The sequence below is a fragment of the Thermobia domestica genome, unplaced genomic scaffold (assembly GCF_964235325.1).
Source record: "Thermobia domestica unplaced genomic scaffold, izTheDome1.hap1.1 HAP1_SCAFFOLD_1506, whole genome shotgun sequence".
NCBI lineage: Eukaryota > Metazoa > Arthropoda > Insecta > Zygentoma > Lepismatidae > Thermobia > Thermobia domestica.
The window spans coordinates 1-24070 of NW_027657216.1; the positions used below are offsets into that span (position 1 = coordinate 1).

General features: G+C 38.1%; 1 protein-coding gene and 1 non-coding gene across 2 annotated transcripts; one reads left to right on the forward strand and one right to left on the reverse strand.

Moving 5' to 3' along the window:
• Positions 1 to 300: 300 nt before the first annotated feature.
• LOC145677865 (lithocholate 6-beta-hydroxylase-like) lies at positions 301 to 23639 on the reverse strand (the record flags this gene model as incomplete). Its single annotated transcript, XM_081748162.1, has 3 exons — positions 23547 to 23639; positions 2441 to 2493; positions 301 to 401 (listed from the first exon to the last, which is right to left on the reverse strand). Coding segments are annotated over exons 1-3 (166 nt in total), but the record flags the coding sequence as incomplete, so codon positions are not given.
• Positions 3642 to 3715, forward strand: TRNAN-GUU (transfer RNA asparagine (anticodon GUU)). Its single transcript has one exon. It is a non-coding gene; the product is annotated as a tRNA-Asn (tRNA).
• Positions 23640 to 24070: the final 431 nt, after the last annotated feature.

Consider the following 24070-nt stretch of genomic DNA (forward strand, 5'->3'; position numbering starts at 1 on the left):
TTGATGTTACACCTTAAGAAAACACAGTTCAAACAAACTATTAAAAACAAAGAATTGTACACATTCTTTGATGGATAGCAAAAGTTATTAACAGACTTCTTGTTGAAGAGCCAAAACTCTTTCTGCTGACAGCTCCGAAACCAGATCTCGAAAGTAATTTTCAAGAGTACAACACTGACTGACAGTACTACCGTGGCACCATTCAGTTTTTTTTTTTTTGTGTGTGTGTGTGTGTGTGTGTGAAAGATCACCAATTAATACTTTCTTTGAAGAAAAAGAAAAGATATAAAAATATATAACTTACGCCTCTGTTTCGGAAATTGTCATAGTCTTTAACCAAGATATTCTTCACAAGTTCTGGATCTGCTACGATTAGATTTGGCACACGACCATCGAAAGTCCTGCAACATACGAAAAAAAAGTTACAGACTGTTACTTCTACACAAGGAAGGGATTGAGTATAATGCTTTCAGCCCATTGATTTATATACAAAGCAATTTCTCTTCTTCCTCTCAAATGAACACAAATTTTAATTGAAATGGAATATGATCTTTTCTTCAAGACTAGTTAAATGGCTTTTTGGGTAAAATCCTGCACTATAAATGTTATATATTACTTAAAACCAGTGGTAAAAGTGAGGGGGAGCACCGTCGCACGACCTTGAAAAAATTTGTACGGCGTCCCCCCAGTTCTTAAAAAAAATTACAATGGGCAAAAATAGGCAGGGGGGACGGCGTGACATCATGACGCTACTTACCGTCCCCTTGCCTTTTCAGGTTCACTTTTACTCCTGCTTAAAACTGAGTTATAAATGTTAAAAATTATACAACACAGAACTTATATGCACAAAATGAGAGATATTTAAATAGGTTTCAAGAAAAGATCTAGTTTCTACTTCCCAGTAGGCTTTAAACAAAAACTATGATACAGGTAGGCCTACTGAATTACAAAATAATTACTGTGAAAACAAATTACACTATACTGTAACTCCAATTATCCGAACTCCATTACTAAAATATAATTTGCTTGAAATGTCTATTTAAACCAAAGTTGATATTTACATTTAATTGGAATTTTCTATATTTATTTTTGAACTGTTTGTAGCAATGGTGCACTGACGAAGATAATTCCAGATTTACAGGGAATTCTTAGATAACACTCTTTCAGGTGGAATGACTGTATGGACAAGTTCGGTGTTCACGGACGTTGGTGTCGATCGTACTAACGGGTGAAACACCGTGTTTAATATGGTAACGCACGTCGCTATGTAATTATTGCCTTTACCTGTTGACGTGCGTCATCATATTCAACACGGGACGTACCCCGCCCGCGGCCTACCATTTGGCTATCACTGATTTAGGGTTTATTCGGTACATTAATTGAAACTAGGAGATTGACCGTTCTTCGCACGGGAAGAATAACTTTCATTATGGACATAAAGGAAATGTGAGCTCTGAATTTGGATTTAAACGCCATCGGAAGTGTCATTGTTCGTCTCAGAGATTCCGAAAACTATGGATTTCACACTAATATCGGTCAATTTCGATCATTTTTATTAATCTCCCCTTCCCAAAAGTTGCACCGTCAAAGTGAAATAATAATCATAATCATCCCAGGCCTGAGCCTCATCTATGTTGAAAATTTGATCGAGATTGGTCTGGTGCATATATATATGAAGTATGAGATAAGCACGACAAACTAATCAGTAACTTCCTTCATGGTTTGTGTGTGTATGCCAGCGCTGGGGCAGTTTTTAGATTTCACCCTTGAAGCTAATTTGCAGTTAACCTAGGTAGTAGTGGAAATCCTGTGTTGATCATTTCAGCTAATAAAACAATTTCCCTGAAAATTGTTGAATGAGGCTGGAAAATTTGGAAATCCAAGGACGCAAGAGGACATGGAGAAACCTTCCAACCAATATCTTCAAACGCAAGAGTTCAGCGCAAACTTTTTTCATCTCTTTCGCCACTTTATAGTTGCAGGGTCTATGTCCACCAGTGTGTGAGCTGTACTAAAGGTATACCACATTGACTTGATCCCTAGTCTTCCGTTGCAAGCGTTGCTATCGCCTGAAGGAATTCCACTCGCTTTCTCTCACTATTTCATTATCACTCTTCATAAAAATTCCAGGCAGCAACGCAACGTTAAACTGCGCTAACTATTTCTAGGGGATGAGTGAAAGAAATTGAGTAGCTACCGGCTATGAAAGTATCGGACGCACCACCATCAACAGCTCGGCGCTCCAGCCGCCGCTTGACCGCTGTCAACCCAGACATCTGCTTTTGTGTGTGTGTATGGGTCTTCTAAACAAATCTAACGACAGTACCGATTCTTTCAATTAAACAACCTTTCCTCCGTTTTCTCGAGTATTTTATTTAATGTCCTCTTTATATTATATGTTTGATAGGGTAAAATAAAATGTCAAGTATCCTTTACTTACCCATAAACTTTTCCATATTTCTTCATATTACTCACTTCCTCTTCATTTTGATTCTGTGGAAGAAAAAAAAATAACTCGGTTACGAATCTTTCAAGTTAAAAATCAAATTTTGTAGGTATTTTGATAAAAGATTTGAAAACAAGAATAAAACAAAATAGTTTCATTTTGCATTGTAGAAATACGATAGACTGAAACTACGAGAATTTTATTCTGAAACCGGAAGTGGTAATTTCTGAGTTACAGTTGCAATATAAGGATTAAAAGTTTATTTATTTATTTATTTATTTCAGAAGCGTCATTTAGGGGCGGCAGAAGGGGATAAATTGGCCCAAGAGTTTAAGGAATACACATACTTTAATCTATTGTCTATTAATATACTAGTGCAAAACGTGAAAATCTTATGTCGGTGGTGCTCTTGCGCCCCTCCCCCCCTCAAGCGAAGTCAAAATGACGCCCTTGATTTATTTATTTATTTATTACAATATTGGAAAATAAACCCAAGCGCGCATCCAGAAATTTTTTGTTCGGGGGGAGGGAGGGTACTACAAGCCACAACGTCTATGTAGTATTGAACGGGTATTATTCTGCATCCAAAAAGACGATAAGTAATTGTACAATACTTTCATCTATATTTTCTGAAAAAAAAAAAAAAATAGATTTGTTATATATTAGAGAAAGGGTACAGATGAAGTTAACATCAAATTTTCATGCTACATCAATCATTTCTGTCAAACAATTAGCTATAGTTTTGAGAAAGGGTACAAATGTATGTTGAGTTAGGAAGTTTTTTTTAGGGGGGGGGGGAGTCCAGACTTTGCAAACCTTCCTCTGTGGGTGCGCCTCTACAGAAATCATACTAATGTATCACTTGTTTGACTTTAATAGATGCAAGAAATAACGAAAATATGTCAGAACAAATATAAATGTTTCAATTACAATAACCGTGTATAAATACAAGTACACATTTGAAACACACTGTACACGACACTGCGTGAAATAAAGTCGTAGATTTAGTTGGAGAAAGTTAAAAGTGAAATGTTCCTCCTTCCCCGCGATCCAGCGGATCGTCACAGCTGTTCCCCTTCCCCTCCACTGCGCTATCAGTTACCCCACCCACTAACATGTTGGCAAAGTAAACTGCAACCCGAACACAACACGAGAGATCCTCAAGGATGACACTGCTTCAAACAACACAGCACATGCCTCCGTGGCGCAATCGGCTAGCGCGTTCGGCTGTTAACCGAAAGGTTGGTGGTTCGAGCCCACCCGGGGGCGTCTTTTTTGCTATACAATATAGAAACATTTTGATAAATTTCTTAGCCAAAAAACAGCATTTCGTATTTTATGTATTAAAAATATATCAAGAAATACTACGACAAAAATAGGGTGAGTTCGCCAATAGTCGACCGCCATCCAATAGTCGACCATTTTTGCTTACTATTGTGTAGATAAAATATATCTAATGGTCTTTTGGAGCGGAAAGTGATTCACGATAAAGCTTGCATCATATAGCACCAATGACAATCATTGTTTCCCTTTCCCTTGGCCAGCTGGTCGTCTTTCACCGATAAATTTCGACGTATCTGTAGAATTACGACTCAGGTGCACAGTTTACGACAGCGTATAATGGGAATCTTGTGCACCTGTTGTTTTTCGCTTTTCTGAGGATGTACGTAGTACATGAGGTAAGAAATGTTTTTGTTACAAAAATAAGTCATTCTAGAAGCTGTACAGTATAATTTGTCAATAACTGGAAAGTATTAAATGAAAAAATACATGTTAAAATGTGGTCGGAATTTGGCATTTTTTCTTTCCCATACAAACCAATTGTCGACCAAGGGTGGTCGATTATTGGATTATTTGAGAGTGCGCCAAATTGCTTCAAATTATTTCCTGTTTGGTAATAAGGTCTGTTTTTCAACATGCGTGTATAAAATTTTTGATTTCGTGACATATTCTAAAAATCGACCGCCTGTTTCTCGTGTTGGTCGACTATTGGAATATTTCTTGCCATCTATCGACCGCACTGTTTCATACTATGTTTCGCGTTTTGTTGACTGGAATTTGTTCAGTAACTTAGTTGAAAGTTTCTTTTTATGACGATCTACTATTTCAATGCGAAACCGTTTTTTTTTTTTTTTTTTTTTTTTACACGAGAACAAGAAGCCCTTCTCATTGGTCTAATGGGTAGCACCGTGCCTTTGGTGCTCTGTGTCCCGGGTTCAATTCGAAGCGGGAGAGGATAGAACGAATTAAAGGGGTTCGAATATTACTATAAACTGTAGGTCTACGTCTTTATATAGTCTCGATGCTAAAAAAGGATGTTAAAGCAAAATAAACAAAGAAATAAGCAAACAAACGAGAACAAGAAGGGTTTCCTGTTCGTCTACCACGTCTCCCTGAATGAGAGAAATAATAATAATTTCTTGGAGGCATGTACCAGACACGTTGTCCAGTGCCTAGCCTGCTGGATTACGAATTGGCAATGGAGAGAGGTGTGGGTTGAATCCCCAACGCCGGCCCTTCTGACAGGTTTCTTGGGGGTTTTGTCAGTTATACCAGGCGCATGTCATGATGTTACCTACATAATAGGCTCTGACCAACAAATTTCCTCATCCTTCTCCCTCCCCTATCCCGTCCTGTGCCACAAATGCTTAAAGGACACAAATAAATTCAACAAAATTCAAGTAAGTGTTAAAGTATGCTGCTTTGTAATAAAGTCCTGGGTTCAATTTTCCATGTGAATACAATTGGTTCGGAGCTCACGTTAAATTCTAGGTCTCACGTCCTTGGGACGTCATCATCATCCGATTAATGGCAATAAAAAATATCGATTCACTCGACTCAGCTTTATTCAGGTCAGAACCTGCTTTCGGGAAGAACACTGAAATATTAAGATTATCAATATTGAAAAACAACTTTTGTTAATATATTCTTGATTACTTCTGCTTTATAATGTAGCAATGCATTTTGTTGTTAGAAATATGGCGAAGCATTTTAAATTTTATGTATTTTTGACAGATAGCATGGCTCTGGGATATAAAAGAAAATTTTTCCGCTATTCGGAATTTGATATGCAGTGCGCCTTAGAAGCTGTAAGAACAAAACAACTTTCAGTTCGTGAAGCCTGTAAAAAGTTTGGTGTGAAAAAGACAACAGTTTTAGACAAATTACATAGACGGGTACCAGAAACAACTGGGAACATGGGACGCTGTACTTATCTTAGTGAAACAGAAGAAGCCCTTGCAAACTGGCTTATTGAACTTTCTCAACGTGGTTTCCCCAGAAATAAGCATGACCTCTTAAATTCAGTACAGAAAATAGTTGTAGACGACAAACGTAAAACACCATTTAAACACAACAGACCTAGGCAGAAATGGTATGCATCTTTCTTGAAGAGACATCCAAATATTGCAGCTGGGCCTATGAATGTCTGCCGAAGTTTCGTAAAAGAAGAATATATACGTTCGTGGTTTCAAGATCTTAAGACCTACCTCACCAGTACGAACAATCTTTCCATTTTAGAAGATCCACGTAGAATTTTTAACGCGGATGAATCTTCTTTTCAGTTGTGCCCATCATCTGGAAAAATTTTGGGACCAAAAGGCTGGAAGAATATTTATGAGGTTCAAGATAAGGAAAAGGAACCCCTTACTTTTCTAGGAACATTTAGTTCTTCGGGAGAAACCGTTGCTCCAATGATCGTTTATCCATACAAGTCGCGAGTACCCAGAGTTATTGTGTCCAATATTCCCTCTTCGATTGTGATGGGACGATCCGAATCTGGCTGGATGATTAGTGAGACATTCTTTGAGTGGGTCACCAATGGTTTCAATAAATGGCTATTAGATTACGATGTACCTAAGCCTGTAATACTTTTCATCGATGGTCACAAAACTCACTTAACTTATGAAGTAAGCAAATTTTGTGACAACAAAGAGATCATATTGTATGCCCTGTACCCTCATGCAACACACATCTTGCAACCATGCGATGTATCCGTCTTTAAGGCGTTAAAAGCAAATTGGAAATTCGTTGTTCGCAGCTATCTAACGGAAAATAATTTATCTTCTATTACAAGAGTTCAGTTTGCACCACTTATTGCAGAGGTCCTAGCAACAGCAGCAACACCACCAACAATAAAGAATAGGTTTCGCAAATGTGGACTGTATCCTTTCAATCCGGACGCTGTTGACTACACAAAATGCATCAAGAGTGTATGCAAAAACATAGAGAGTACTTCCACTTAGCCAAATGTTAGTGAAGAAGATCTTCGTACTGCAAGAAAAGTTATTACTGTGTACAAGGATGAACTTCAAAAGGCTGCGGTTGACTTCAACGCAGTTCTTGAAGTTTTGAAACTTCCAGCAGAAAAGCCGATGGACGAAGCATTACAAACTGATGATAAAAGTGCCAACTTACCATTAGATGATGAAGTTGCAGTTGGTGAAATCCCTGTAGTTGATGACAACAATGAACACTTGTCTCAAGCTACTCTCACTGTTGGAAAGGATTTACTAAATGATCTTCTCCAGTCATTGGCTGTTGAAGCCAACCCAAGTGCAACAACTGAAAATAGAGTGAATATAACATCCATTCTACCAACGAAACCTGAGGAATTCGACGCCATTGCAGCACAAGAGAAAGAGGAAATCAGTATTGTGCCAAACAAAGAATCAGTTATGTCTGCTCCAACAACAAAATCAGAGAGGCCTTTAATTATTCGGAGAAAGGAAGCGTCTATTCCAGAATTTGTGCCATCAAATGAGAAGAAAGGAAACACGTCAACTACACTGAATGAAACTGAACCTATGAAAGATATTCAGCAAGATACTTATTTCTCTAAGAACCTCCTACTGAAGCTCTGGTTTCTATACCAGAAGCACAGCAAGAAACAAGGGACGTTGAAAGAGATGCTGTTGCTGGACCAAGTGAATCAAGTCAGAAGAATATCGCAACAACCCCTAAAACTATCAGACCAATATATATAACGCCAACTTTTAAAAAGCATCTGTTCTGGCCTAAGAGTCCAGTCAAAAAGCCTAAGAAGAAGGTAGAGAAGATACCGTTTGCAATTAGCTCAGAAGAATATATCGCCGCGCACTGACTGCAAAACAAGAAGAACAGAAGAAACTAGAGGAGGAAAAGAAACGCAAAAGGGATGAAAGAACAGAAAAAAGAGCAACAAACTGGAAAATCCAAAGAAACGATCGAAGAAGACGACCACTGCTGTTGTAGAAGAACATCACAATGAAGGAGACGTAACTGATTAGGCGATGGAGCCATATGCGCAGGATGTGAGTGATAATAAACGATTTTGCTTTGGAAAGTGAGGATAAACCAGTGGGTTGCGATCAATGTGATAAATGGTTCCATCTTCGGTGTACCGAATTATCTAGGTATACATGGGAAGAACTTGCAGATAAGCTGTTCCTGTGCGCAGATTGTGCCATATAAATGATTTGAATAAACAATCAGGAACTTACTGTTATTACATGAAAAGATAACTCAATGTGCTCAAGTAACTCAAAAGAGAAACCTAACACGGGAGAGAAACCTTATCATGTGCGAGACGATAACTCGACGTGCTGAAGTAACGTGAGCTTACTTCTACGTGATAGAAACGATAGAAATTGCGCGCGGTCGACTAATAGCATAAATGCGGTCGACTACTGAGCGATGATGGTCGACAAGTGGGAATTTTGATGAGTTTTCGTAAAATGTATTTTTATATCATTGCAAAATTTTAAAAGTGAGCAAGTAACACATGGCATGGTACAAAAGAACCCAAATAAAGCAAATAATTCACTTTTGTCAAATACTATGAAATCATCACGCTTTATAAGTGCTTAGAAGTAAGATTTTTTTTCAGCGGTCGACTATTGGCGAACTCACCCTATATTCCAGTGATATAATTTTAATATTTAAACATACTGATCTAAAAATATTCATTACGTAGCCCGCTGGTCATCGTAAGTAACTGAACTTAACTTCCTAACGTCGAGTTCAGTGTGTGTGTGTGGTGGTGGGGAATCAGGGCAGATTAATGCTCTTATAAAGACATTTTGACATCGATAAATCTCTTGCCTGAATTGGTTTCCATAACAATGAAATGCATCAATCGTTTATGAATTAATTGTTGGAAAGGGGTCGTGTCCAAGTCAGGTAATGGGCAAAGCATCAATGTATCAGTACCAGGCCAGAACATTACGACAGGGATGGGGAGGGTGAGATATTTGCAGGCGGGCTATCAACTCTGACCATCTAGTAGCTAGGAGGTTCTCAACCGATGTGTCGCGACACATTGGTGTTTCATGAAGTCTCCTAAGGTGTGTCGCGAAATTTTAGAATTTAAAAATCATGAACAATTTAATAATAGTTAAAATCGAGACAGACTGTACTAGTCAACTCCAGCGGTAGCAATAATGCTCAGTGCTATATAGAGTCATCGTAAAAACTAACAGGTTTCACTATTATTATTATTATTATTATTATTATTATTATTATTATTATTATTATTATTATTATTATTATTATTATTTATAACGAAAATATCAAACAAATGTGTCGCGATGTCATGGATGTTTAACAAACCGTGTCGTCAGTCAAAAAAGGTTGAGAACCACTGACCTAGAGGCTTGATCAGCATATAAGCGAAAGTATGAACATATAGTATTCTTTCTCTTAGTATTACATAAATTATATTACGAAGATTGAATTCAATACAACGCAAAGATAATTATATACACGATCAAGATTTTCTTCGTTGTTAATAGACAGTCATAATTCAAGAATTTGAACTCAAACTTATCTATACAAGCAGGAGTAACAGTGAGGAGGAACGCGCGTTCCCAACTTCAAACATATCTATGGCGTCCCTCCACTTCCTAAAAGAAATTACTGTGGGCAAAAATATGCACGGGGGACGGCGTGACGTCATCTGTCCCCCTACATTTTCAGATCCACTTTTACCCTGTATACAAGTATACTATAGCTGCTTCTACGGATCTGGGGAATTATATATGAAATTGTAAGTTTATACGTATATCTCTATGCAAAAAGTATCAGGGTAGCGTAACCAACTTTGGGAGGGGTAAGGTTAGCAATTTTTCATAAGGAGAACCCTGACAACGTAAGAACAAGATGGATGTTATAGTGAATATGGTATAAATACTCCATATATGAAAACAGACAAGGTTAGAATTGAATCGATGAGTAGAAAAAGGAGAACATTCCACAACATCTTACTTTCGGGAAACGAATAAAAACTGTTTATTGAGAAATCTGTTGCTCTGATATTATTGTTTTGCATTATAAACTTGTAGTGTATGCTAAGGATTATTATTTGCCACAAAGAAAAAACATTTAAATATTTTATATTTCCGGCTACACAGGAAATTTGTTTGCGGAATATTCTCCCTTTTCCACGCAAGAGATAAATGTGGTAAGAAAGTGTACAAAATATACAGAAAAACCAATGTTATTTCTAAACACATGATTGAAAACCGTCAACTCATTAATACCTGGTATATTTAGTGAAAAACTTATTTAAATTGCAAGTTTTAAGTCAATATTTGTGATATTTTCTACACAAAATTGAATAGTTATTTATAACATCAGTTTAGATGCGATACAAAAAGTAGAAAGTGTATACCCTATAGTACATGCATTTAGAATAAAGTTTGTTTAAACAAAACACCTTTGTATCTACTCATCAACAATGTCCCTACTAGCATCTTCAGAAACTGGCAATTGCATGTTATTATTATAGAAATCTTGATACTTCTCTGGCACGTAATGCTTAACTTCTTCAATGTCTCTGAGCTTCTTTGGATTCACTGGTACTTTGGCCCTGTAAGCAAGGTCTGGTGGAAGCAACATATTCCTGGCTTCTGTTTTGCTCAGTTTAAAAGTCAAATTTTGTATGCCATATTGTACTAATAGGCTTTTATACATCCTTTAGTTTCACTATTGTACACAAGATGTCTATATTGACTAATAGAAAAATTCTCACCTTTTTTCTCAATATCTGTTGTAGTTTTCTTGAAATAGTAAGACCACCAATCCTTAAAGTTAATGATATCAACATTTTTGACACTCCTTACCTCAAACAGTGGAAATGTCTTTTTGGCTGTTTTAATGATGGCTTCATATTGTTTTGGTGTATAAATGCGATCACACCTTTTTATTGCCCTTTTAATAACTGAGAAGTTTCGATCACAGGGCAGAAAGTTGTGGCCCCGGATTGGAAAAGAATGACTAACAATTTTAAATCTAGTTGGTTCCGGTTCTGGCCCCTCACAAGCATCGCTAAATATATGCAGTTCTGTAACTTCATCTGGGATGCTATTAATAAAACTGTAAATGAATGAAGATACCTCATTAGGACCCTTCTTCGCCTCTCCTTCAGTATATGTAAAGAATACTGATTTCTGTCTTCCTATGTCGTGGATATTAAAAACATAAAACCAAAGTTGCCGTAAATAAAATATATTCTGAACAAGAAGGAACAGTAGGGAAAGATTCTGCATATAGTCAAATGTTCTGGCCATGACGTCATTTCTACTTTTACAGATGTCACTGACTTCCTTGAATTTAGGGTAAAATTTGTTTGCCAGCCTTTTATGGACAAGTAATTCTGCTACTACAACTCTTTATGCTAGTTGTAGATTTTATTTTCGTGTTTAAATTTTCACATGTGGGACATACATCTACTTGTGGACGTAGAAATCGGTAACCATAATTTTCCCGAAAATAACATAATACTCATATTTAACAACTGGTTTTAACTCTGGGTATTTTTCTACAAACAGTTCATGCATTGTTTTCACTGTTAAGTCAGATTGTAAATAAGTAATGGGCTGAGAGGTGTAATGTGAAACCTTTGTGGGGAACGAGGCACATGCTCATCTAATTTATTCAAAACTATGCCATATAACGTATTTCCCCGGTTAGTGTGTTTACCTCTCTTATCCTCTGACTAGCAGCGTTCACCCCGCTTCGCTGGGGTCACCCCGGAACGCAATAAACTTTGTTACTTAGATAATTTTTACTTTTTCGCTTTCAAGTGATATGATAAAAACCATAGAAGATTGGAGTAAATGTTAACATTATATCGCCTGTCATTTATGTTAACCCGCCGAGTGACACGGTCATGTGGGTTGCATATAAATACGGTTAGATTTAGCTATGATGAGCTAACAAAGGATTTGTACGTTATGGACACTTGAATGGTCAATTATCTCAAGACACTGGTAATTGAAAATTAAAGTGATATGATAAAAACCATCTAGGGTCCAAATCTTAATAACCCCCCAAAAATGAAAGAAATTGGTTCAGCCGTATTAGCGTGATGAGCTAACAAAGGATTTGTACGTTCTCTTTTATATATATAGATTTGTGATTTGTTTCTACTAGCTTAGTTAAACGTTCAACAGCTTTGTTAGATATTATGGCATGAAGCGCCATGTACGCTTTGCGACACACCTCCATTCTAGTATTATATTTCATTGCAAAATATTTAAAAGGTGAAGTATTACGCTTAGATTCAGTTGTCAAAGGACGATGACGTGGAACATCATGCCGTTCAATTAAGCCTACAAGACACGTATTACGTTCGTTCTTAGGGCGTCCACAGAAAAGAAAATTTATTATGCATCATTTTTCTTCTTCAGTAAACTTTTCCGTACATTTTTTTGCGACTGTTACAATCATTACCTGTGTTACTCTTTCTTCCACTAAATGCCCCTTTCTTGTCACAAACTCTTCTCCGCGTTGTCTAGCTTTTTTTTTTTTTTTTCAGTTTCTTTGATATGGTGGTGTTTATTGCGCTTACCCTTTTTCCTTTTAGGTTCATACATATCGTCCTCTGATGAAGACATTGTTGAGACAGAAATTTACAGAATACTTCAAGGAACTAGAATATTATTTTGCAATGTTCATAATAGGTAGCACTCCGGTGTTAACACGACAACTTTACAGTAGAGACCTGCACGGGCCGGGCCTGACCCGAGGCCCGAAGCCCGGCCCGGCCCGCGGGCCAGGCTTGGGCGGGCCGACTCTGTTATTTCTTTGGGCCGGGCCGGGCTTGGGCGGGCCGACACTGTTATTTCTTTGGGCCGGGCCGGGCTTGGGCTGGCCGACACTGATTTCTCTTCAGGTCGGGCTGGGCTGGAGCCGATCAATTGCAATTCTTTAATAATTATTGACTTTCGTTAAACGATAATTGGAATAAAGCCAAACGTTGAAGAAGTGTGTCCGTGAAAAATGTTACAAACAATGCAATAGCTATTTACAGTTTGTGTTGCTTAGCGGCTCCACTTTCACTATAGAGGATTGCAGGCATTATGCGGTAAATTGAGCTCTGACCTTGACCTTCACTGAACTCAAAATATAACAAGAAGGAGTGGGAATGTTTTGCCTGTCGCTAAACAATATTGCCATCTTCACTTTATGCTAAAAATCAATTAAGTTAGATTTTTGTTACAGGGAATGGAGATTTTGTTCACTCGATGACAGGCAAAGTTCTAGGAGGCAATGGTAACATTCGGGAGGCAAGCGTCAGGTTGTAAACCAGTGTTTAGAAAAGGTTTCTGAGGTTAGGTCAAATTTAGTACTAAATTTTGAGAAAGATTGGGGCTCGAGCTATTTTTTTAAAAAAATTATCGGGCCGGGGTCGGGCCAAAAACTTTTAAAATTTATCGGGCCCGGGCCGGGCTTGGGCCAAGAATTTTAAAAAACTTATCGGGCCGGGCCGGGTTCGGGCCGAAAATCTCCTAAACTTTTCGGGCCCGGGCTGGGCCGGGCCTAGGTACGTTCGGGCTGGATTGGGCTCGGGCCGAAAAATTCGGCCCGTGCAGGTCTCTACTTTACAGTACACAACGTTCTGCGACTGATGTGAAAGCCTACCTGTGACTGGCGCAGCATCTAGTGGTCGATCAGGGAATTACTGGTGTTGCGTGGAAAAAGGAGAATCTTCCAGGAATATTCTCTTTCTTCCACTCAGCGAAAATTTCAAAGCAATATCTAACAATGGGTTATGATAGTAACATTCTCATTTTTACGTTCATTCTATGTATTTACGGATAGAGAACAAAATGGCTATTTCAGTTTGTTTTCGTCATTTTTTGGAATATTCTTCCTTTTCTACTCACCGATTCAATTCTTATTTCGCAATCAAGAGGTTTTGGGTTCGAATCTAATGCCAGATTATTACGACGGATTTCTCGTACGTTTTTCCTCAGTTACACTACACGAATGCTCTGTTACACCTTTATAGGTCATGGCAGACATCCTTTCTCCACTGCTTTTACTTGTTATTTCCCTGGTGTTTGTATTCGGAACTCTGTACATAACTATGCTTTAAAACCCAAAAACTGGTATACCAAGCTGTTTGAGGGGACGTGTTAAGCACAATGCTTGTTATCATTTATTTCTGGTTTTCTAGACCACAGTTTGCTACCTCTTCAGTTTATTTTGGCCCCCTCGTGCCTATATGCTTTGCCATACGCACCTTTGGAACTGGAGTTACGGCTTCAATTCCCATGATAGTTCAAACTGCTTCAAATTCCATGTTAAGATTTATGTCTACGTCTTATACGAGAATGACAGCGGCGAAAGGGACGTTGAACACCAATCAACCACCTACATTGTCTTGCTGGTTAGACCCATAATTGTGTCTGCCCTGGGAATCGAACCCTGGACAACTGCCATTAATATCATACTGAGTACAATTTATGAAAATAGTGTACAGAAACATTAACAACAAAATATTAAAAAGACATGTGAGCTCGTTTATGGCTATCTAGTTACCGTGAGAGTTTTCGGTGCAGGAGACAGATTTGATTTCCGGTGGGAGTTCAGGTTCGGATCCCACGTTAAACTGTATGTCCAAGTCTCAATAACCTAGGTGATGAAAAGGGACGCTGAACTCCAAATTAACCAAAAGAGTAAGGGTAAAACCTAAGTTAGTTAAACTTTTGTTGTGGTAGGTTTTTTTTTTTTTTTTTTTTTTTTTTTTTTTTTTAAAATTTCGATATTAGTATGAGATAAGCAGGACAAACTGATCAGTAACATTTTCCTTCATGGTTTATGGGTGTATGCCAGCACTGAGACAGTTTTTAGATTTCACCCTTGAAGCTAATTTGCAGTTATACCTAGGCAGTAGTGAAAATCCTGTGTTGATCATTTCAACTAATAAAGCAATTTCCCTGAAAATTGTTGAATGAGGCTGGAAAATTTGAAATCCAAGGACGCAAGATTAGGTGAGCAAGAGGATGTGGAGAAACCTCCCAACCAATATTTTCAAACGCAAGAGTTCTGCGCAAACTTTTTTTCATCTCTTGGCGCCACTTTATAGTCGCTGGGTCTATGTCTATTAGTGTGTTAGCTGTACTAGTTCAACATTTCTTAACATTAGCTGACCCGTGTCAGAAGAAGTTAATAAGGTTCTATCGGGTTGACACTGCTGAGGTTCCGAAGCTTTCACAATGCCACCTACGTCGGATCAGAATTTCTTAGTTTGTCATTTTAAAGTAAAATATATTTGCAATAAGCTCTTAAGAAAAACTTGCTAAAATAAGCGTTCGGGTAATTTGACATTAACAAGAATCCCTTAAGCACTTCCTACTTATAACCAACTTGAACTGGATACTTTTACAAGGAAATATTACATTTACTAATGCAATTAAAAGTGTATTAATGTGGGAACTGAGTTTTGGTTAGTAACAAAACTTGTTCGTTTAAACGATATTTCAGTCAAAAAGTCACTCAGTGGGAATGCAATTATTTCAAACTACTTCTCTAAGTATCTTAGTATTGAACTTTATATCATGGGGAGTGTAAGGTGTACAGGTAGTTATTAATAGAAACGTACCTCTTGTAACGAACGGAACAGTGACAAAATATTGGAACGACAAAGTTATCGCGCCTTCCATTAGTCAACGTCTAAAATTAAACTTTCGTATTTCATATATGGTTTTTAAAACTCCACAACAATGGTTCCAATTCTTTACATTTTTGGTTTCCTGCTTTTTTCGTACTTGACAAGGAATAATGCCAAAAACAGGGGGAGGGGAGGGGGGTTAATGGTGTGCTAACGACACAACAACCCTCTTTCGAGACAGGAAGAAAGTATACTAGCGAGAAGTTAAATTTTCACTACCAATTTATCCAAATAGGACGCGTCGCGTCTGTAGCTGTCGCCTTCTACTGCATCTCCTCCCCTTCCTCCCAAAGCCGCCACACACCACCCCATCTTATGTTGACGCTAGTTCCAAAGACGACCAAAATAGTTCCGCTTTGTTTATCCCCCTCCCTCATTCAGGAGACACGACTTCCTGTTGGCAGCGACTGGAATCCGGAAGTGCAGTTGTCCTTCACCTTGTGACTGATGACAGCTGCCTCATTCAAATGGAAAATAATAAATTTCAGAGTGGAAAATGCAACAAAATTAGTTTTTCACCTCTGCTCAAAGAGAAGATTGTGGGTAGGAAAATTAGAAAATAACCAAAAGTATTTCAAACTCTTATAATTTTTCAATTAGGAAGTTTGTTACCCGTTCTTGCAATCAACGTCCAAAAGCTGTACTGTAGTTAGGTGTTCTTAATTTCTCATTCCATATTCGATTGAATCATTGGCACTAACAACAGTAATGAAATCTTGGCATCTTGCGGCCCTAAGCAATTCTGAGAACCTTTAGCCACCCAGTAATGGTGCTTAGTACTTAAATCGTGCCTGCTACGGATGGCCAAATCTGGAATATTTTCTTTCTGGACTCCGGGAAATTAAATTTGAAAATTCTGTATGTCGGAAATATTATGGGGTTCAGAAATGGGTATACAGTATAAAAAAATTCTGGATCATGGTTTGAAACTGCAACCAAATAGTAGCAGTGAACGATGATCTTTATGGGATAAGATACCAGGAAGCGATATCTTGTTAAAAGGCAGTTTTTTTTCCTTGCTTTATCGGGATGAAGGTTTAATAGTTAAATCAGTTTACAATTTATGTATGAGAATTTCTGTTACACAAGAACCCAGCGTGATTTCTCAAGCTGGAAATTGGACTTTTTTATGCTGTCTAGGCTAAAGGAGACGGTGATGAGAGATGAGTGGAATGAAGAAAGTGGGAGGAAACGGGAGAACCCCGAGAAAACCCACGCACACGGTGCTTGTCCACCACAAAGCTCACTTGGTGCTAGCTGGGATCGAACCAAGGACCCCATGCACCAGAGGTGAACGCTTCTAAAAGTATGAGTGAGGTTCGATTATAGTGTTGCATGATATACATATACAAAATCGCTGGTAGAACGAGCAGTGGCGTAGCCAGAGAAACATGGCGAGAATTAGTAATTGCAATGTGGAGCAATTGCAATCTCACATTTTATATGCTAGCTGAAATACCCGTTCTTCGTACGGGAATTGGTTTGTGGGAACTAATTAAATCATCTTTTTCTTTTGATCATTAATGAAAGTAACGTTAAAAATACAGAAAATACTCTGCTTTCGGCACAAATATTGAAACAACTACTACTCAAAATATACTCTTAATCAAATTGAAATGATTTTAAAAACTAGCTTGAAGTAAGTATTATCTACTTTCCAAAAGTGATTTCAAACGTGTCAGACGTTTCGACCCTGGAAACCATGAATTCGACACAAATCTGTTATTTTTGACAATTGATTTTTCATTTCCCCGCCCTACCTACCCTCTGCTGATGGGTATTGGGGCGTCACTGTTTTAGCAACTCCGAAAACTATGGACTCGACATTAATATCGGCCATTTTCAATGATTTTTACATCCCTCTTTCAGGAGTACTAATGGGTGTTGAATTTGGATTTAAACGGCATCGGAAGTGTGTGTTCATCTCAGCACCTCGAAATCTATGGATTCGAAACTAATATCGGCCGTTCTCTATTTTTATACGACTCACCCCTCTTACCCACTAGGTATGTTCTTACTCCCACTAGGTATGTTAAGGAGTCTTACCTTCACTGGGGACTGGACTTGGATTTTAAGGGTATCGAAACTGTCACCAATCAGCTTACTGACACCGAAAAGTATGGATTTCACACTAATATAGTCATTTTCGATTATTTTTACGTCTCCTCCCACTGCCCCTAGGTGTGCTAGAGGGGTCTTATCCCGAAAGTATTCTTTTCCAGACTAAGTAATGTGTGTACCAAGTTCGGTTAAAACTGCTCAAGGCGTTCCAGAGTTAAGCTGGAACACACACACACATCCATTTTATATAATTTTTTGCGAAGCAATTTGCAAAACAAGTAAATTTATTACTAGCGTCAATTACTCGCTTCGCTGGGCTAAAATAAAAAAAAAATGTAATATGTCCCGTTAATCAGTCACTTTTTACTATTACTGAAAAGCTATCTGATATCGGCCATTTTTGATTATCTTATATACATATTTATAATAGCTCCCCCTCCTCTAAGTTGCACCATCAAAGTGAAATGATCCGAATGTCACCCATGTTGAAAACCTGATCGAGATCGGTCGAGTGGTTTAAGCGGTGCGAAGTCACAAATATAGTAACTTTCATTTTTATACAGGGTGTTTCAAAACAACACTGACAACGTTTGGGACGTGATTCCTGACACCAAGACAATAGACCGACCTGGGTGCACAAATGCTTCTTATCGGAGTTACAGACTGCCGAAAACATGACAAAATGAACTTCAAAAGGTCCATAGCTCCAAAACTACGGGACTTACAGAAGTCGGAACAAGACTTCACTTAGGAACTAATATTTACACTATCCAAAAATATATATTTCAGAATCCTAAGATACTAGCAAAACAATTTTTATAGAGGGAGTTTGGCTACAGGCATATAATTTGAAGTACTCACCAACTACCTCTATAAAAATTGTTGCGGAAGTACCGCAGGGTTCTTAAACATGTATGTACACCTGTTACTAAGTAAAGTCTTGACCCGACTACGGTAAGTCCCATAGTATCGGAGCTATGGACCTTTAACTCAAATTCTGGCTTTTTAAAGATAAATATATTTCAGTCAAGCGGCTACAGCATCATTCCTACGAAGACTTATTAGTGTTAGAAAATTTAATACTAACACTATAGGTAAATGTAAATTCAAATTTAACCTGTCGTGGTATTACTTATGGTATAGATAGATTCTAATGAAGGTGTAATGGGACTTTTTCGTTTAATTCAACCTAACAAAAAATCGAAAGAGGTAGCTTCTACGCTGATGTGTAAAACTTATGGGCGAAAGTAAGTTTCGCATGCTGTCATTCCCAGGTGGCATAGATTAGAGAAACTTTGACCATATACAAAGTAATCCTACAATATGATACAAGAAACAAACAAAAAGTGATTAGAACAGTTATACAGAGGCAGTAATTTACAATGAAAGCACTGCGATTTATGAATCATGATGCCTCCCTGACATTACAAAAAGGAGTGGAATGATCCTTAAAACGGTGTGTTATCACCACAGACAGTAATGAATGCTCTGCAACTTACTCCCATACTGCTCGTTAAGGTTTGTAATGTGGAGGTGTAGTATAGAGTTCCATTCCTTCGTCAACGCTGTTGACAATTTCTGGATAGTCCTTGGTCCATCTGAATGTGCTACAAGACTTCTCCCCATAGTATCTCGAACGTGCTCAATATGAAGTCGGGAGAACAGGCAGGCCAATTCATTCGCCGAATATCTAATTCCAAGAGCTCCGCCACCTGCGCTGTTCGATGCGGTCACACATTATCATCTATAAAGGAATTTGGGCCGACTGCATTTATAAACTGTTATAGAACTATATTTTATATTATATGTATAAATTCTTGCGCTATTCAGAAAAATGATTCCTAGTCACGCTTCACCTTCACTTACAGATGGCGAGGAAAAATTATACAAATGATTAGGTAGAGAACAACAACAACAACAAAAAAGAAAAACTTTCAGTGCTTTGTAACATTTTGAAGTACTGTACAATGATTTTTCTTTTTTAAAATTTCCAAAGCAACCAATGGTTACGCTACAGTGATTAACACATTTAGCACAAGTACTGGTACATAAAGACTTGCACCTTCTTGTGTTACATAGCACTTGCAAAACTAGGAATCAGTCATTTTGTTTAAACTTAAAAACAGTACTCACGTGCGAAATAAAACGTCACGCCTTCATGAAGCCACGAAAAAAATCTGCCATCGCAATTAACTTAAGAGTAGTATCTAAGACGCCCTTTTGACTTGATGGCGGAGATGCGGCATGACAGACTTTGGACAGCGAAAGCGTCAGAAATCCGTACTGATCTATGATCAATGCACAGTCTCGTATAATCCACGAGTAGGGTCCGGAATAGGGTCAAGTGTACGCATATTCATCTAGATGGCATCCCAGATGTGCTCGATGGGATTTAGATTTAGGGTCGTCGGGGACCAGGCAAGTATCTTTACATCCGTGGAGTACACATCGAACAAGTTAGCAACAATTCGGGAGCGATAGATTGGAGCATTGTCTTGTAGGTACAGGTTTCCAGTATGCTGGAGGCGAACCAAGGAGTTATCAACCAGCAGGTTTTTGTAACGTTCGCCAGTGAGGTACGTCGTCAGAGGTACCATTTCTTTGCATGTCAACAAGTCACATACGAGGATACCATCACCACCGGCCTGAACTGTACTCTGCTGGTAAGAGGGACCCATTGCATCACATAGTGGTCGACGCAATCGTACCTAGCTATCGATGGTGATCTCTGTCGTCAATGCGTCGTACACCAAGAGTTCACCCAACGGCGATTGTTTTACACGAATCCACATGCTCACAGTACTCTCGATACGATAGCCTTTAGAAAGCTCTTTAGGGACACCTCACTATCTACTCCCGATAGTTACCTAGAAGTATGCCGAGCCAACAATAAACGACAAAACATTCAAGTTTATATACAAGATTATTATACTTCACGTGATTAACTATTTCGAAGTCGTACGAGTATATGAGTCAATAACAGCAGATTAGTGTGATTTAGTTACATATGGCTCTGTTTGTCGTAGTTTAGAACGAACAGATAATTACCACTAGGTAGTTTCGAAGCAAAGAGTCACAAGATAAAAAGATCTTCCGTTCATACCCATTATCATCTAGTCATTACCATGAAAACTGAAATATATAGAACCAGGGGCGGATCCAGGGGGGAGGGAATTTTCTTAATTTTTATATATAAATAAAACCCATCCCAAAGTTTGGAGCCCTTAAAAGTAGCAGTATGACAACCCACCGCCCCCCCAGAAGTCGGTCCTGTATCCGCCCCTGTATAGAACTGAAAGTAACTGAACAACTAGAACATGTCGGCAGGACCACAGATGCGAATTTTGTTAAGACCAACAAGAGAGATTGTGAGCATCATCCTTCAAGGCTCTTTTTGAACCTGTCAATGTGTAAAATTCAGTAACAGGTAAGTAAACTTCAGCAATATTCAGTAACAGAAAGAATGTTATATAACAAACATAGTGACGAAACCACGAGGGTACAATTAGTAACAGGGCGGGATATTAATCATGTTTTGGCCGGGGCTACGCTCCAAGGGTACAGGAAAAAAAAAATATGAAGGAAAAAGTTAATACATGTTGGGATTGTCATTTGAACTGGAAAAGAATATATTTACTGACAATAGACAGGGAACAAACACATAGGACGAAGGGAGAAATGAAAAAATGCAATCTTTGAGTTTTACGTCCCACGCTTATGCCGGTTAGGCTAAAGGAGACTGATGATGAGTAATGAATGAAATGGTGGAATGAAGAAAGTGGAAGGAAACGGAAGAACCCGAGTAAACCCACGCACACGGTGTTTGTCCACCACAAAGTTCACTTGGCGGGGACTGTGATCGAACCCGGGACCCCAAGCACCGGAGGTGAACGCTTTACCACTGAGCCACCGCGGCCTAAGGGGGAAAGGAGTATACAAATTTTGGTGAGCAGGTCAATATGGAATGTAGAGGGTAATAGTTTGGGGTACAAGTTTACAACTTAGCTCTTGTGGAGTTATTCAGAATCATGGATAGAGTATAGAAAATTTAAAAAATAGTGTCATTTGTTTATCATGAGCAAACAGCGTTCAAAACAACGAATCCAGCTAAGAATTCTCTGGTTATCCCACGTCGCTTAGTGAAACATTTTCTCCAGATATACTCGTTATCCCCCACTGCGCCTACACCACGTTGCTATTTCTGAATCTTACTTTTTTTTCTCACTTCATGTTTCTCTTCGTCTCTATGTAACTAGGACGTTTATAAATCTGTGTGTTGTCAGCATGTGTAGGCTACGGCACTTCTTTTGCCTTTCCAGATGCAATGTATCAAACGTTGTAACTTGGAACAGGCGCGCATGCCCTCTCGCTACGACGACGGCAGGAAACTAATAACTTGCAGAAAAAATCTTTTTTAAAAAAAAGAGGGGAAAAAGAATAGTTGGGTTTACGTATATATACATACGTACGTACATACATGTAGACGACTGGAAATAACTGGAAAACATTGAAACCGACGTTTAAGTCGCCTGCGACTGTCTGGGCATTTGCCAGAATACCAAGTTTAAATCTGTTAAAGTACTCGTGAAAATGATATATTGGTCTTTTTTAAATACGATTTCTTATTAGTAAGAAATTATGAGAACAGGGCCTAGTTTATCCTTATTAATTGTAAGAAATTGCATACTTTGAACTAATTACGATTCTTCCATTAAGCTCACCCCAATTTTATTATTATTATTATTATTATTATTTAATTTAGTAACTTAATGACAATTATACTTGCTGACAAGACAAGACTGATTTCTTGTGTCGCGACAGAGCTATTTCAATAGAAAGACTATTCGAGACAACACTACACTTACAGAGCACTTCTTTTTTGAGACGAGACAGCACTAATTTTTTGGAAAACATTACAATGAAACAAAAGCATATGCAGGGGAGGGGTAGGAGTTTAACTGAGGAAGATTGAGATTCGTTTCGTTGCGGAAGACAGAAATACGTATAATCACGTTTGTCCTAAAAGGATATGAATATGTGATTAATCCCCCCCTCCGATTTGATGAAATTCTGCGTACGCCACTGCAAATGAATATGAACAATATGTTAAAAACTGAACCAGACAGTATCTATGAAAAAATAAGTTTCCAAACATACATACATACATAGATATAGTGGCGGATGCAGGATATGATCAAGGGAGGGGCTAAACCACAGTTTGCCGCTTTATCCAGTGTAAAGCAGGATTGAAGCCCATTTTATCCAGTGTATACCTGAATGTCAATGGGGGGGCTATAGCCCCTATAGCCTCCCCTTGGTACCGCGCCTGTATATTATATATACGAGGATGTAAGACGTCAATGGAGACTTTCATCGATTTTTTCACTAAAAAAAAAAAAAAAAAAAAAAAAAAAATACTTCAGAGCTAGCTGATTAAGAAAAATACCTCCTTTCACTTATACAATGATTCTAACTTGTCGAAATTTGCGATTGAATTCCGGTCTGCTACTCGTACGCTTGAAACAATAACCGCCATGTTTGTACGTCAATATCGACATACTGACTGCGTTGCTCAATAGAGAAACAGTTTAGCGAAAGACAATATGTTTTCAAATGTGTACGACGTTGCTAATTACAACCTTTGGTCAAAAAGAAAATGTTCATTATTAGGCAACCAAATTTATAGACCGTAGGAAGTCTTCAAAATAATAGTTAATGTTAAAATATTTTTGCATATACGATAGGTTCACTTCATTTTTCTATCTTCTTCTTATGTTCTTCATTACATAATTTTCTTTTGCTTTAAGTAAGAGTGAGCTTAGGAAAGAATCCTAAGTTACACTTTACGTTCTTAAGATCATGATACTGCAGCCTGTTACACGCTAAACACAACACAGAATGAGCTGTGGCCATAAGGTATGAAGACGAAGCCTATATAACAATTTGGAGCAGTTATGAAGTGGGAATTTTTAAACCATGAATATACTATATCGCATACGACCATGGAAGAACGGAGTAGGTTTTTTTAACTATAAACTATGTTCAGTACTTTTCTTGACAAACTAGGAAACTGTCTAGTTAGACTACCCAAATGCTACTTACCTTGTTCCACATCTTCCACCATGTTCCGAAAATTGGAACCGGTTTAGGCCCCGGAATACCTTGTTTCTCGAAATATTCGAAAGTCGACGTCAGATATCTGAAAGAAAAATGATCAAAAATTTAGGTTCATGTAAGCCGAAAGTTCTTTAAATTTTATTGCTACAAGCTAAGGGGAAAAAAGCTTCATACAGCTTCAGAAAGCTGTATATGATACAAGAAATAGTTCCTTAGGTAAGCTTGTGACTTCCCTCAAGAACCACTACTGGAAATGATATAAAGGTGATATTCAAACTCAGATTCTTCCTAACTGGAACAAATATTCACCAACAATAGTTTTTAGAACGGACAATATGGGATACAGCGACGACCCCAGTTTAAATTTCTTCGGGGGCAGAAAATTTTTTTATGAGTGTAGCTATTCTTGTAGCTATACTGAAGAGGCTCGAAACTAAGTGTACTTCCACGTAAATTTAACGATGACTCATCCGACCATATCACACGTGCCCTGTGATTCATGGTGCATG